Here is a 16,958-nt window from a genome sequence, read left to right as displayed (position 1 = left end):
ACTACATTTATTCTCAGTAATTTTTACTTTTTATTTTGAGATGAACTTAGTGAAATCCTAAGTTGTTGAGCTTTCTTAAAACTTACTATCCTCCGGCCTCAGCCTCCCAAGTCACTGGGATTATAGGTGTGCACACCTTGCTCTGCTTGGCTTCCCATCTTCAGCCATGCCAATTTGCTAAGAATAAGTCCATCTAATAAATAATTGCTTTATCCACAATTAAAAGAAATAGATTGGGACTGGGGATGTGACTTAGTGGTAGAGCATATGCCTGGTATGTTCAAGGCCCTGGGTTTGATCTCTAGCACTGGGGGAAAAAAGAAGAGAAACTGGTCTTTAAAATACAAAACTTTGGTAACTGAATTTTTTGATGAAACGATTGTCAGAGAATTGACTATTTGGTGAATTGGCTTTTGGCAAATTGGTTCCAAGAAATCGTCCCTTTCTGTAAGTTCTTTCTTAGACATCATTCTAAGAAATAAGCTTCTCTTCCTCTATTCATCCCTTTAATTCTGATATTTCCCAGGGTTCTTTTGTCCACTCTCATATCTTTGTGGTCTTTTCACAGTTCATTGTAACTTTCATTTTAGTTTTAACGTCCAACCAGATTTTTCTTTGCAGTGTTCAAAACCCATGTATCCAGCTGCCTCTGGACATCTTTACAATTGAAGGTTACAGGTTCCTCTAACTCAATATGACCCAAAAGGAACTTAGGAACTCAGTTAACTTCCTCCCTTTCCTACCGTGCCTTGGTCCCTAAGCCAGGGAAGGCTTTGCATTTTCCTAGACTCTGCCTGCTTCTCCTGGAGCTGACTTTGCACTGCACACGCATCTTCCTAGCTCCACTTTCAGTGACACCATGCTGGCAGGAATTATACCACAGAAATTGGGAAATGCTACAAATCAGGGCATTCTTTTTAAAAACATTTTCCAGCACACCGTGGCATGTAGGTTATCTAAGGTATATTGAGTTTTTACCAAGCAGTAAGAACATAGCCCTTGAATCTGATTGACTTTCTTATTCCCTTTGCTGCCCTCTTAGGTTGGGCTCAAAATGTCCTCCCTTGGATTACTGCAGCAGCCCCCTAGGTTGGTCTCCTCAGCTTTGACCTTATCCCTCTCCAGACCTAGGTCTGTGTCGCTATTAAGTGAAAGGACTTCGTATAAATCAAATAAGATTATGTCACTTTTTTAGTCAGTTTTTTTAAGTGTTTTTTAGTTGTCAATGGATTTATTAATTATTTATATGCAGTGCTGGGGATTGAACCAGGGCCTCACACATGCCAGGCAAGCGCTCTACCACTGAGCCACGACTCCAGCCTTCTTTACTTAGTTTTTAGAATAACTCCCTGTTGTTGTCTTAGAACTAGTTGCAGAACCTTCAGTCTAGGGTATGAGGCCCTCCATGGTTCGGCCTCTGCCTTCCTTCCCTGTCTGCCTTTTCTCTTCTTTTTGTGCCTCTGTGCTCTTGCAGTTTCTCAGATATGACACTTGCTTTCTGCCCTGAGTTCCGCTCTGTCTTTCACATGGCTCATTTCTTCTGCCTTCAGGGCTCATTTCTGCCATCACTTCCTTGATGAAGGTTCCCTTGACCCCTCAGGCTGGGTTAAATAGGCCTTTGATGAGCGCCTGCAGCAGCCTGTGAACCCTTGCTTTATAGTCAGAACCAAATTGGGATATTTAGTGTTACTGCCTTGTCTGTGCCACCCACTAACTTCTAGAGGGCCAGGAACAGTGTTCCCTGTGCTTCCCTAGTGCTTGTGGATGTGCCAGCCCAACTGGTTCAAAGAAGGAAAAATGACAGTGCCAGTAAACATTTTTGATTTGATTGTTGTAGTTCTTCACTTGGATAAATTCTCATTTCCATTGCACGACACTTCACACTTCTAAGAGGGCTAGAGCACTTCACAGTTGTGGGTCCTACCCACCTACCCACCCTATTTTTGTTATAATTGGAAGAAATATTGTAATTTGAGACAGCAAGGCCCACACCACTATTAGATTATTTTCTTTTGAACCTGGGATTTCTCTTTCCTTCGGGTTCATGTACTACTTCAGTGGTTTAGTCTTGAGTTTGGGGGCTGGAGGCCATTGTTGCGGTGATGACAGTTATGTTAGGACAGCTACTTCTTCAGATCACAGCCTGTAGCTCTCTGTTTTTTTCAGCTTGCTCTCCTCTGCAGTCCTCTCAACCTCTTTCCTTCTCCAGTGCTTGATGGACAGACAAGCTCTGTGGGCCACATGCTTCACCTACCACCTATTCATTAGTCTGATTTAGATGGTACCTGCAATAAATAGAGTTTCTTGATTGTTAATTTCCTTTTCTGTCTAGATATCAAAGAGGTTTAGGCTGGACTTTGAAACTTTTTCTCATTCTTCAAAAAGATACTGGAAACTCCAGCAAGACTGAATGATAATAGAGTGCTTGCTAATTAGACCCTTCCAGCTTGAAGTTAGGGGTATTTTATCCAAAGCTGGAGTGACTGCCCTCTCTGTCATTTCTTTGCACAAATGAGTTGTGCAATGACAACTCATTTGTGCAAAGAGCCATTCAACCAAGAAGGGACCAAGGGTTTCTCATAGGGTGGAAAAAATTGCCAGAGGGAAGAGAGAAATTAGTTTGCTTGGCCTGCCTTGCCTTTTCATGGGATCACTTTTGCTTGCGGGGAAGAATTACATGCATTTTCTGTTGTCTGCTCCTTTCCTAGACCTATTTTAATTTATTGTGTTCAAAGATATGAGAGCTTATGCTTAAGTAGGAGAAAAGAGCCAATTTATATCATGTTTCTTTTCATTAGTATGTTTTTTAGAACCCTTTGCCTTAAAAAAGAAGTTGGACAGGGGCTGGGGTTGCGGCTCAGTGGTAGAGTGCTCGCCTAGCATGCACGAGGCACTGGGTTCGATCCTCAGCACCATATAAATGTAAAATAAAGATATTGTGTCCACCTAAAATTTAAGAATAAATACTAACAAAAAGAAGTCGGACAAAAATAAAATCGTGTTTGCGCATTGAGAATTCTGTGTTTCTCAAAAATCCTTAGATATAATTAAAGAATAAAAACTGTCTTTGAGTGGCTTAAAGCTGAAGTAGAAACAAAAAAATTCAGAAATAAAAATATGAACCATATTTTTATTTGCAAATCTTTTCAGAAATACTAAAATTGAAGTAATGTTTTATGGCCCTTTCTGTGTGGGATGTGTCTGCTCCTGGGCATAGTTGAACTTTACATAGAAAGAGGACCGACCTTTTTGTCTTCCTTTTATCTGGCATTTAGGAGCCTGTGTGTCCTGTCTCGGGGTTCATTCCCATGAGCTTCCTGCCTTTCTCTCACCTACAGATTCCCAGCTGTCATTATTACCTTCATGCACACTGGGTGTTGGGGTGCCCTGTTCCAGTTCCTGGTCTGGCATTCTGTGTGTCTCCTCTGGAGCTTGTCAGGCTCCATAGGGAAGAATTCTGCAGTCAGATGTTGAAGCATTCATAGGAATCAAAGGTCTTATATGAGTGATTTTCATTTTTTCCCCTTTGCTACATACCATTGAAAATAATTTTGAGAAACCATGAACGTCCTCAAACATTTTTGTTTTGATATTAAAAATTTTCATCCTATCAAGGGATATACTTTCTGATGATTATAAATACTGATATTTTAAAATAAAAATACCCTTCATTAAAAATGAGTTTCAAAAGAATTTTAATTACTACAGTCATTTCAAAATGTATGAACATGCTCTTCTTTAGCAGTAGGAAATTTTCATATCATTCCATTTTCATTTTGAATATTATATTTTCATTCTTTTTTCCACAGAATTTTATCTTAATAATAGTATGTTTTGATTCCTGAAAGTCATTTCTCATACTGTCATACTTCTCATATAAAAATATAGTTAAATTTAATCTAATCTTTTATTCCTGACACTTATAAGGCTTAGAATGTTAAAAGATGTATTATTATGGTTATCACTACTCAGTTGATCAGAAGACAAACATTAACATTTTAATGAGTATTAAAACTGAAAGTGTATTTTTTTTTAAGAAAAAAATTTCTTATTTATTTATTTATTAGTTGTAGATGGACACAATGCCTTTATTTATTTATTCGGTGCTGAGGATTGAACTCAGTGCCTCACATGCATGTGGCAGGCACTCTGCCACTGAGCCACAATCCCAGTCCACGAATAAACATTTCTTATTAAGAAGCTTCTGTGGTTGAATATTATTTATTTCTAGGATCAGGCAGTATTCACCATCAAAGCCTTTGTTTTTAGAAGTGCGGAGGAACTTTATGCACATACATAAACAGGAATAGAGGGACTTTTGTTATAGTAATATCACTGAATTATTTTATACCATGTGGTTTGTATGTCAGAGATCTCTAAAATAATTCCTAATAATTAGCTACAATTCAGTCTTGTTCTTCTTCAATTTTATTGACAGTAAAGAATTGGAATCCGCTTGATTTGATTTGTGAAAGTTATAGGAGCTACTCACTTTAACATTTTCTGTAGTACCCCCCCCCAAAAAAAAAAAAAAAAAAGCGTTACCAGATGAAACAAAATGACTTTAAATTTTACCTCCTACTACTCTTTTAATTTTGTTGTACTTGGCATAACCTGATATACTCAAGAGCTCTGGGAAAATAAATCTGATTCATTTTAGAAGATGTCCCCTGAGTCCTCTGCCTCCATTAAGTCTGCATACCTCTCTGTTGTAGTGGTGTTCATCATATTGCATGGCTTTCTCACCCCTTTATGTTATGTGGGGAGAATATCATAATACATGATACAAAGAATTAGTATATTTATATTTTAATGAAATAATGTATAACCAATGAAAGTGCTAACACACTAATAGAATGGACATATTTCTTGGTGTGTTTACATACGATTGCATCCATTTGCACGAGTGCACATAACATCTGTATAAATATACACAAGTAAAAGAATTGAAAGATACATACCAAATTTCAACTAGTGAACCTCTGGGTTGTTGGATTATATTTTTTTCTTTATGTATCTGTGTATTTTCCAAGTTTTAATTTCATTTGTAATTATATTTTCTTCCTTTTACTGCTCAGTATGATCCAAATTTTCTATATATGCATGCATTTTTTAAATAATCAAATAGTTTTAAAAGAATCCCACTTAATTGAAGTTTCTATGCTTCTGAAGAAATCCCTTGGCCCTGGCATTTCTCCATGGGAAACAGAAAATGTCTTAAGGTTGGTTGGCACTTGTTCTGTGAGTAGCTTCTCCCGTGTCCAGCATCTGCCTCCTGTTCCGTTTCCTGGAGTTTTTCCTCTCTGTGACTGGATCTGCGCTAGACACTGAATTTTTTCCTTTTGTTTTCCTTGTTGTTTCATCTGCCCTGCTATTTAGATTTCCATTTGAATGTACAGAATGTCCTGTTCCTCAGTGCTGAGCTTAGAAATAAACACGTCCCTTTGGCAGTTCTGAGATCTCTTCCTGAAGTGAAGGAGGTATGCCTCATGGGAATGACCTCATCAGGATGCCTTGCTCAGGGAAGTGTGGGGTGCTCTCCTCCCATAGTGTATTTTGTGTCCTGGTCATTGTGTTTCATGACCTCCCTGTCAGGTTATGAGCTCAGGGAGGCAGGAACTTTAGTATCTAAATGAGGGCTTATTAGTTGTGTTTTGAATAAAGTAAACAAATCCACTGCAGTTTTGAAACCCGCAGGAATTGTGTGGTAATCTCAAACTTAGAGTAAGATAAACGTTACTGATCTCTTAACCACAGGGGAAAAAAAGGGAGATATAAAATCTTTCTTTTGAACCAGCTTATTATAATCTACATTAGCTATGCACTCAGCATTCAGTTTTATATCTCCAAACTAGATGCCATAATTCTTTACATCAGAGTTGAAGTCTTTGGCTTGTGTGACTTCCAGTTCTTCATATCCAGAGTAATTAATAAGCTGAATAATTTTTCTTTGTAGCATAGCTTAGCTCTGTTCATATTGGGTCCTAATTATCATTCTGGCTTTTTTTTTTTTTTTTTTAAAGTACTAATTTCATGCAGATTCTAGGAGCCTTCACCATCACTGATGCTTTTAAGGGAAGGGTAGTGCAGAGGACCCTTCCAGGAGTGGGCTAATTCACCTTTCTCTCCTACCCCTTCTAGTCACTCCTTGTCTGCACTTGTGTGGGTGGCTTCCTCATTTCCAAGAGAAGGATGTTGGATTAGATAGTATATTAGGACCTCTTTAGTCCTAATATCCTACAGCTGACATATGCCACGGGAAGGTCTATTTTAGAAAAGGAAGATGGGAAACCAAGGTAGTTTTTAAATTCCTGTCTGTAAAAGAGGTTAGCTAAAATTGCATTTAGATTGTTAACATATTATTAATAAGGATTTGATAAGAACTAGATTTTTTCCAAAAAGTTGTATTTTTTAAAAAAAATTTTATTTGTTTTAATTAGTTATACATGACAGTAGAATGCACTTATATACTTTGATATATCATACATAGATGGGATATAATTTCTCATTTTTCTGAGTATACATATTGTAGAATCACATTGGTCATACAGTCACATACATACATACAGTAATAATGTCTGTTTCATTCTACTATCTCTCTTGTCCCCACATCCCCTGCCGTCCCCTCCTTTCCCTTCCCTCTACCTAATCTAAGGTAACGCTATTCTTTTTTTTTTTTTTTGCATTACAATTCTTAATACACATATATACCACAATTTTTGTATCTCTGTTTGTATATAAAGTATGTTGCCACCCAATTCAAGTCTTATTTTTAAGACTAAAAAAATTTTACTGCTGTGATATTGTGGTAAAGGAGTGTTTCTTAGCAACTTAAGTGAAATTTTGTTTGTTCCTCAGATTGCCAACACTGCTACTTACTTCTAGCTCTCCATTTTATCTGGAGAAGACTTTTAATGCCATTTTAGTAGTGCTTTTGATGATTTTAGATGGCTTACTTTTAAAGCCATTTGTACATTTTTTGTTTGTTATTATGTACTGTTGCTATAGCCAATTAAAAATCCTCTTAACAAACTATTATAGATTGGATCAAAGGAGATCACTGTTATTCTTCTTCCAAGAAAGAGGAGACTTATGAGCCACAACAATTTATTGCTTGTTTCTCTAATGAAGCAATATATAACTATTAGTCCACTCAATTATGTAGGAACTCTGAAAACTCCAGAGATTTTGATGAGTATATTTCTAGAAACCAAAATATTAAGGTCCTAAAAATGATTAAAGCCAAACTCTTAATAATGAGTTGATGTATTACTTATAGAAAATAAAATAGCTAAAGCATTTTGAATTTCAGAGCTGATTAAAATGGCCTCAGATGGTTTCAAATGTATTTCAAGGACAAATATAGATTTGAATAATTTTGTCTGTGATGAACTAGCTTCTTGCTAGTTCCAACTTCAAATTGTTAAGAGAGAGAGAATTAGCCCAGCTAGGGTAACCTTATCCTGAAGTGTTTTATAATTATCTAATCCAGGGAGTAGGTTAGAGAAATGGGCCACCTAGTCAGAACATGGATATTGGGAGTTTTTCTCTGTGTAGTGACTGGTGGTTTATTTGAGGCTTGGAAGACTCAAAAAGGAAATCAGTCAAAGAATACATTTGTGGAAAGGTCTCTCAGACTGCAGACATTGTCTTGCAAAGGCCCTCTAAGAGGAACTACAGAGTAACAGAAGAAAGTAATACCTGATTTGGTCTGTGAGCCCTACGTTTCAGATCAGCTCAGATTCAGCAAGCCCAGTTGCTTTGAAAGAAATAGGATAGAATATAGGAATTAATTTGGTTGAAAATCAGTCAATGCCTAAGAGATTCTGTAACAGATCTGGATACCTTAACCTTAAGTATTTTATAATAGTCCTCTTGAACTTCTGTTTTTTGCTATTCTAATTGGAACTAGTTAGAGTTCATGGAAATGGCCTGATTCATCCCTGAGATTGATCCTTGTAGGTAATGTACAAGGAGAATTGCATATACTTTTATAATATTTCTATTTGTATACTATGGTTTTATTTTTTTGTAAACTTTTTAGGTAAAACTTTCAGTCTGAACTATTGAAGGTTCTGTTTTTCATCCCTTTCTCTTGTGTTTGAATAATGTTAAATCTTCTCAATAGTATCCTTATGAGAAACTCTAGTGTTTCTTAAAGGAAATAGTTCCTTGAGGCATGTATTGCTGGAGGCAGGACCTGGTTTAGGAAGGTTGAGGTAACCTAAAGGTGGGTCCCATAATTGGGAGACATAAAGTCTCTTTTGCATAAACCTATTGTTAGAATCCTCTGAGAAAGGCTAGATGTCATCTAGAAAATTTGCTGGAAACTCTTTCAGATCTGTGGCCCATGTGGAATGTTTCCATATCCATTTAGTCAATGGGAAATCACCACAGCAATGTCATTATACTTCCTATTCCTGGCTACATGCTTAGTAGAATAGTAATGGATTAGTTTAAGAAAAACATGTACATATGTACACATGCACAAAAATTCACACACACTTGTACACAAATGTGCATAAGTTAGAACTCAGCTCTTCCAGCCACACCATCATTTTTCTTTTGTTAAGATTCATATGTGGATATTTACATGGAGTTAGGTATAAAGTAGTCATGTTACCTCATCAGCAGATACATTCTTCTGTCACTCTGGTTTGTGCATGTTGGTCTGACCTTAGGTATGGCCTGTGCACCTTGCACTCTGGTACCTACCTCCCTATCCTGTGACAGGAGTGGGCTAATTCACCTGATCACCTACAGATGATCCTTCTGGCGCCTAAGTATAGACACCGTCTGTCTCTTAGTCTACTTCTTTAACATAACCAACTGCATCCTTAGACCAGTTTTGGCTTTTGTATCTCAAATATCTTTGAGATAGGAAGGTAAATGGCAGTCATTCCAGAGAGTATAGGATTTTTTTCCCCCAATGCTAGAGACTGAACTCAGGGCCTGTACATGCCTAGGTAAGTGCTCTATCACTGAGTTTACAAACCCCAGCCCCAGAGAATAGGGTTCCTAAGGTAAAGACAAGTGTTGCCTTGTGAATCTAAGAATTGCATACGAAGGACTGGAAAACAATTCCTAGGCTTCTCTGATAGATTAGACAGAGCACTTCTGAAGACTAAAGGGAATCTACTTTTGGGATATGGACTGCAGGGGAAAAACAAACAAAATCAACTTTCCTCAGATGATAAGCTAGATCTGCACCCTATGGTTTTAGACTACCCTGAGGTAGCCACCTAAAATGTCGTCTCCTTACAGGAAACCTGTTCTTTATATCCTTTATAGTGAACTACCCATAAAGTTTTATACACCCCAAAAGCTTGTCTTCAAGAAAGAAAATGCAGATTTCAATGACATTAGATTTACTGTAATCTCCTCTGAGTTTCTGTGTACCCTATGCATCCCTGGGGCTAAAGGCCTGTTTAATAAACACTGAGGCTTGGGGGTGCTGGCAGCTGAGCCACTTAGTACAGCCAGGTTGTGCAGACAGCAGGATGAGAAGCAGACTTGTTAAGAGAGCAGTGTTTATTACTGTTGAGTTTTTTATCTGTCTCCCTGGGAGAGGGGGTGCTGCAGGATGCTCCAGGAAGCCTGTTAGATGAAAGCCCAGTCCTGTTCATCAGCGCACAGCATGGAGAGAGTCAGTTTCCATAATAAGGACACTTCTGATATACATCATCTGTCATGTATGTTAATGCTGTTACAGATACTGTTGTTATTTTTGGTTCATTAATATAATGAACCTTTATGGGTCCAGTGGTTAGAAATAAATGTCCTATTATTTGTTAATTAATCATCTTAAACTATTTGGTGCATATAAGTTTTATGCAATTTACTAATTAATAAATATTTTTTCAGTTAATGGAGATCATTTACCCTTTAATTAATTTTATTGTTGGTTATTTTGGGTGCTGTTGTTTAATTGGATTTATATTTCCTTCTGTCAGCCAAGTTCAGATCTGCATTCATGCAGGTTCTTTATTCCTGTGTTTGTTGAGTGAGCAACTGGGTATATTGGTTGGTGGATGGATGGGTCCACAACATCGTGGCCCAGTCCTTAGCAACCTGCCAGGGGTTGGCATGCAGGCATGTAACATTTCTGTTGCATCTTTTGTTTTCACAGTGAGAGAAAAACGCAAGAGTCTCTTCATTAACCATGTAAGTGAAGTTGTCTCCCTGTGTTTTTCATAATGACTGTATGGTATAAAGAGCTTAAATAACTATGTCTTTGATGGGTGAAAATGCTTCTTGTATTGTGTCAATACTTAAAAAAAAATGTGGAAAATGTTACAGTGCTCAGTTTGGTGTATAATTGGACAAGCTTCAGTTGGCATTTATACACTGTCCCAAATGTTTTTCCAGATTCCCTAAGCTATGTTGTTAATGATAAGAGATGTGTGAATGAAGCCATAGTAAACACCACAGGTCCAAGTGAAAGGCACTTCTTTTTAGTTTCTAATCCTTAATTTCCTTTATACTCCCAAAGTACTGTTTCTTTGTAGCTCAGTTCCAATTGAATGAACACATACTTGTTTTTCATAAGCTATCTCTCTCTCATTTTCACACTTTGTAGACACGATAGAGTATGTTTTTGGGGTATCCAAAGAAAGGAGAAACATTTTTTTAATACTTTAATTTTAAAAGTTTCAAAACTTCACCTCTGGTCCCTTGGTTATTCTAAGCAGAACACCCCTCCCTTGGTGGCCAGGTGGAAAGTGTTCCACTGAGATACTTTGTCACCAGTCCACCTGCCTTGCAGCAGCAGGTGCAGCTGGCTGTATCCAGCCTCCAACCCCCACCCTATGCTTCATGGCAAGCTCTGTCACCAGGAAAGTTATACCCACTCCTCCTCTTCTTCTTAGGAAGTGTCTCTTCCTTTAGGAAAGAATACTATCACGAGGTATGGTATGATGAAATAGGGAAATTATCAAAATAAGTGTGCTATAAATCCTCATAATGAAAATAAGAATGATGTATTTGACCTCACAGAGATCTTTCCCAGGATTCTTAAACTGTCTGCATTTAGGTATTTGCAGATCATAAAATACTTGGCACTAAAGCTGTGTATTCATGAGACTTAGAACCATAGTATTGTATTTCTTGCCCCTTGAAAATCTGGACAAAATGCAGTGAGAAAGATCCTTAGGAGAGTGATTCCTCTGTGGACTGTGTCAATAAATATATGAACATACATAGTTCTGTAGGGGTCAGAGGGCCTATAGCTTTTATCAGATCCTTAAAGCAATTCATGACCTCTTCAAATTTTGAAGCATCAATATAAAGCATCTGCAAAATCATAATATGTCACAAAGAAAAGATGATGTAATTGGCATGCCTTTTCTTTTGAAAGCAGTGCATGCATGAATATAGAAATGTGAGTGACTGAAACTAATTCTCTAAATTCTTGCTTCCAATTTTTTACTGCTGAGTGCATTTGACTTCTTTCCCTTCCATTAGCATGTTTGCCAAGGAGTTTGCAGGGGAAGGAAGAGCTGAAAAAGCAGCCAGTCCACCTTTGCAGTTCACTACAGCTCCATTAAGGGTGTAGTGAGGAAAGAGAACAGGAATTTGTCCATGCCACTCTGCTGTGATTGTAGCTAATGAGATAGAGGTGTGCTCTCATAGTTCTGACTTGCACATTTATTTCATATGCTGTCTCACTTAACCTCACACTTTGTGTCCTGTACAGTCCTGGCACCTGCCACACACTGAGTCAATTTCCATGGACCAGCATATGGATTAGGGCGGAGTAGGCTATGCATTCTAACTTTAGGTATCCACTGAAACTCAGCCCACTCTTCAAACTCTGTAAAATCTCTCATCTACTGACACAAAGAATGAAATCACACAGGTGCTGACATCTCTCACACGAACTTGTTCCTGTATAGAAGAAAGCTCTGTGCTGAATGTCTTATGTAGCAGATGACCCTGGAACAGCGTGACCCTCCAATCCCTGAACAGACCTAGCTGCAAATGAGCACGTGTGCCCTGCCACTGCTGGGAAAAGCCACTGGAGTGTGCTGTTCCAGCCCCTTGAAATACAGTTTGAGTGAAATTACCTGCAGATTCAATTAGGCTAATAAACTAACTGTGCTTTTCAGGTTTTGTGACTTGGGTCTAATAAGTTAGAACAGTAGAGAAAAGATAAGGGATACCAGTAATCAGTGCTTTACTGATTGGGTGCCAGGCTCTGTTCTGATTGGTTTAATGCACTCACTTATTACTTAGCATAGTAACCAGGCTGGGTTTATGTGTGTATCCTTCCCATTCTACTGATATAGAAACTGAGGTTCAAAGAAGTTAGCCAAATAACATTGGAACCAGGATTGGGACTTAAGCAGCGTTCATCTGTACGCTTCTCAGATAGTAAGACCAGTTCCCATTGGGACAGGGGTTAATTTGCTTATCTGAAGTTAGATAGTATAGTCTTAATCAAAATTTTATAGGGCAGTCTGTAGGATTCATTTCTGAATAAAGATCCTTAGTAAAATTTATAATTTTAATTTCTTATTTAACTTTGGAATAACAGATTCTTTGTTTTTGACCATATTTTATTTAATGTGAGGGATTTTGTTTACTTTCATCTTCAAGTTTCTGAACAACCCACTTAGTTAGTACCTGTTGCTTAGATAATCTATAAGAAGCTGATATTGAAGAGAAGTGAAGAAGTGGATATACATAAGCCGAGTAAAGTAAGAGAAGTAGGGGTGGTTCAGCTCTACCCCTAGGATAAATGGTAACTACAGGGGAGATGAAAGTTTTTCTGGCTCTCTGCAAACACATTTTAGCAAGTGAAAAGAGTAAACTTAGACCCAGAACCTTCTTGGGGGTGTGCGGGGACAGTAGAGGATAGAACCCCAGGCAGGCAGGGTAAGGGGGTAGGCCTTTAACTGGCTCCAAAAAAACAAAACAAAATAAAAAACAGAGAAAGAAAAAACCACCCTAGTGTCTTTAAAGGGATTAAGTAAAAGGTGGCAGCTTCTGAAAGATCTGGGAATTTTGACAGCAAGTTAAATCAGGTGAATTATAAAGATTAATAGTCTAATCAGCACCTGTATTTTAGATGTAATTAGAATGAATAGTTATAGGAAAATTTAATGCATTATTAGAGGCATTTTTGAAAAGACTTGTATGACAAACTTTATTTAAAGTTTATGCTTTAATTTTGCTGACATTTGGCTTTGCTTTTTTTTAAAAATGTCTTAAAATGTGAAAATCTCTATTAAGTTGTAGATGACTTTGTAAGTAGCTGTAGTTTGGAATTACCCCTGAAACTTAGGAGAAGCTCATGCCTTTTACCTTAGCCTAATTTTTCTGTGACATTTTCCTGCCACGTGGTGACAGCATACCTAAAGTCATATGATCAAAGAAGTTAAAAAAAAAAAAAAAAGGATATTCAAATAAAATGAACCTGGAGTTCAGTGGCTGATCTCCCTTATGTCTCTTCTGCTGTTGATTTTGAATGAGAAAGCCCAAATGGGCATGCTACTTAGGGTCACCCATACTTACAAAAAAAATTCAAAGCATGTGTCTCAGCATTGAGACGGGTGATTGTTCTATAAGTTTGGTGAGGAAATAAAGCAATTATACAAGAGTCACATTGTTAGTTGAGTGTAAAGGAACTTTTCTCAGACTCTAATTCTGCCACCTGATAACTGGGTGACCTTGGAAATGTCTTCAAGTTTCAGTTCTCTTCTCTCCCAGATGGATCACAACTCTTTGGCCTGCTTGACTCAAATGAAGGGAAGGTAATTTGTAAACTGATTTTAGTACCAGATATATATGTTGATGTTATTATCCATTGGAGATTAGGTAAATTTAGTTTAAGTTTTTTCAAAACTGATAAAGTCTTTCTTGTATTTTGAGTATAGTTGTAGTCCCTACCCCTCCACTTACTAAGACCTGGACTCCCAAGGGAGGTATATTCTGTTCAACTCCTTTTGGGAATACTTAGTTTGCACCTCTTCACTAATTCAATTCTGAACAGATTTTTGCCTTTTAGTTTTGAGTGATATAGAAATAGAAGTCCTTATAAAATGGTTTCTACTCTGATTATACTCTCATTTGTAAGTTATAGAAGTTAAGGAATGAAATGAGAAATGGAGCTGGAGAGGTCCATATTGCATACTGGGGATTGAGTATCCCCAGTGCTCAGAGGGACTTTGCCACTGAGCTACATCCCCAACCTTTTATTTTATTTTATTTTGAGGCAGGGTCTTGCTAAATTGCTGAGGCTGACCTTGAACCTGCTATCCTCCTGTCTCAGCCTCCTGAGTCTCTGGGATTATAGGCATGTCCATTGCATCTGGCCAGAAACTGATATTTTAAAATTTCTAAACCTTACTTTTGTCTCTGGAAGATTTGCTCTTTTGGGTAGGGTAGGGTGGAGGGATACTAAGAATTGAACCCAGCAGTGTTCTACCACTGAACTTCACCCCCAGACCTTTTTATTTTGAGAGGGTTGCTGAGGCTGGCCTTGAACCTTGTAATTCTTCTGCCTAGGCCTCCCAAATAGCTGGTTTCAGGCGTGAACCACCAGAGTTGTGCTCTTATAAGTTTATTAAGCAGCTACTATGCTACATTAATATAGTATACTTGGAGGATGTGAAAAAGACTTAGTAAGATTAGAATTTCATAAAATTTAAAAAATCCATTAAGCTAAGGAAATTCAAATTTCATCTTGAGATAATTTCAAATTGATAGAAAAATTGCAGTAATAATGGAGAGTACAAAATTTTCACATGTTGCTATAAGAACCTTAGATACTCAGTCTCAGACCTGTCAGTCTACTTCAGGATATTGAAAGGGGATAGATATTTTGTTCTTTTCTCTCTTATTCCTCCTTCTCCTTCACAGAATTTCTAAAAATGAAAATGCTATACACATGAAAGTGCTGGGGCAGATGAGAAGTTTGTGTAGGATGTGAGCCCTTGAGTGTATTGGTTATATCTGTAAAAGATTCTCCTTTTTTCTGTTTTTCTTTTCCTGCCTATGATAGAACTCAGGGCCTTTCACCTGCTAAGCAAACATTCTACCGCTGGGCTACATCTACTATCCTTTGTGACAGAGTCTCACTAAGTTGCCCAGGCTGATCTTGAATTTGCTAGCCTCCTTCCTATGCCTCCTCAGTGGCTGGAAGTACAGGCATGTTCCTTTACACTCAGCTGGAGCTAGCCAGCTTTTACCATAGTTTGTGGCTTTGGGTTCCATTGCTGCCATTTTCTGAGGATAGAGGGGAGTCCAGCTGTCCTTAAGCTAGCTGGACTCAAGGTCTTGCATGATGCTTCGTTGTGCCACACTATGCCATTTTTTTCTTACTGCTCTCTTAACCTAAAATTTCAGCTTTGTCACCTTGCCAAGGGATTTCTGGAATAGAGAGGAAAGGAAAAACGTGAAGTCTGTCTGGGAAGGCACAAACTTTGTATTTCAAGAGGGGACTTCGTCAAAAAAGCCCTTTAAGAAGCAGACTTTCCCTGAGCCTTCAAACAGAGTGCCCACCCCCAGCATCTGTGTTATAGTCTGTGCTTTGACTTTTATAAAAAATATTTATTTATTTAGTTAGTTATAGTTGGACACAATGCCTTCATTTTATCTATCTATCTATCTATCTATCTATTGAGCGATTGTGCTGAGGATCAAACCCAGAGTCTCACACGTGCTAGGTGAGCGCTCTACTGCTGAGCCACAATCCCAGTCCCTGTGCTTTTGACTTTTTATAGGTATTTTTTTTTACTTTGATTTTGAAAATTTTCAAAATTACTAAACAGGTATAATAGTAATACAGAAAATTCATATATTCTCTCAGATACACAGGTTTAAACTAGTATTTTATCACATCTACTAATTTTCTGATCTGATTTTTTTGGGGAGTAGATTGCCTACAACATACGTTTTTACCCTCTAATACTCTGCCATGTATTTCCTAAGACTAAATACTATTCTATGTATAACCACAATGTTATTATCAATGTTAAGAACTTAACTTTATACAGTTCTTTTTGATTAAATGCCTGTATTACAGTTGTGTTAAATGGCTATATAATGTCCTCTGTAGCATTTTATTTTCTGGTACCAGTTTTAGTCCAGGGTCACATGTGACATTTGGTGGGTGTGTCCCTGGAGCCTTTCTGTGTCTCTGATTCAGATGAGTATTTACAACCAGAGTACTACATGGAAAGCTTCCTTTTAGGGCAGCAGATCTGGAGACTTGTAATTTCCATCTGGTCCCCATCAATAATGTGGATTTTTATTGCAGGCAGGGTATTGTCTGGATTCTCCACTGTATGTTTAGTGGTTTCCGCTTGAACCTACTAAGTGTGCAAAAAGCTTCCCTTTATCTCCGCTCCCAGATTTAGCATTTGTTGATCATGTTTGCCTGAATCAATTTTTATTATTTTGGTTACCAAATGGTAATTTTCCAACCTCACCACTCCCTCTGTACATGTCACTCTGCATTCTTCTCCAAGGGAGAACCTCCTCTTCCCAACTGTCTGTCCATCCATCAGTTTGTTCATCTTCAGTATGGACTCATAAGTTTATGCCTTTTCAGTGAAGCATAGTTAATTCCTGTCCTTAATCATTCTGACATTCCCATAGTTCTAGAGTTGGCTAGTGGCAGTCTTTTTAAATCAGTCTCCTGACAGACCTCCTTTCATGCTCCTTTGCTTTTTGACATAGTAAGAGATTCCAGGTTCATCTTGTACCTCCTTTGCTTCAACCCAAATCAGTCATTTCTCCAAGGAACCCAGATTCCTTATGGTGGCAAACAGAAGTTGGAAACAAGATCTGGATACCACAAGTGCTCATTGCTGCTGGTGTGTCATTGCTTGATGGGCCTATTCAGCTGATGTAGTTAGGAAATAGATATTTCAAAAGTCATATATTCATACAGGTACTTAAAAAAATTTTTTTGGTTCTAATTAGTTATATACATGGCAGTAGAATGCATTTTG

The 16,958-nt window shown here is 37.8% G+C and overlaps 1 protein-coding gene across 2 annotated transcripts in view; it reads left to right on the top strand.

The window, feature by feature from the left end:
- Ccny (cyclin Y) overlaps positions 1 to 16,958 on the top strand; it is a 217,834-nt gene that overhangs the window by 146,660 nt on the left and 54,216 nt on the right. For both annotated transcript variants that reach the window (XM_027928482.2, XM_071599877.1), the window contains exon 3: positions 10,130 to 10,164. In XM_027928482.2, coding sequence (XP_027784283.1) covers positions 10,130 to 10,164 — 35 coding nt within the window. The remainder of the gene's footprint in view (positions 1 to 10,129; positions 10,165 to 16,958) is intronic.

Source organism: Marmota flaviventris, chromosome 12 (assembly GCF_047511675.1).
Source record: "Marmota flaviventris isolate mMarFla1 chromosome 12, mMarFla1.hap1, whole genome shotgun sequence".
Classification (NCBI taxonomy): domain Eukaryota; kingdom Metazoa; phylum Chordata; class Mammalia; order Rodentia; family Sciuridae; genus Marmota; species Marmota flaviventris.
Note: the sequence above shows the minus strand (reverse complement) of the source record. Positions and strands in the feature narration are given on the sequence as shown.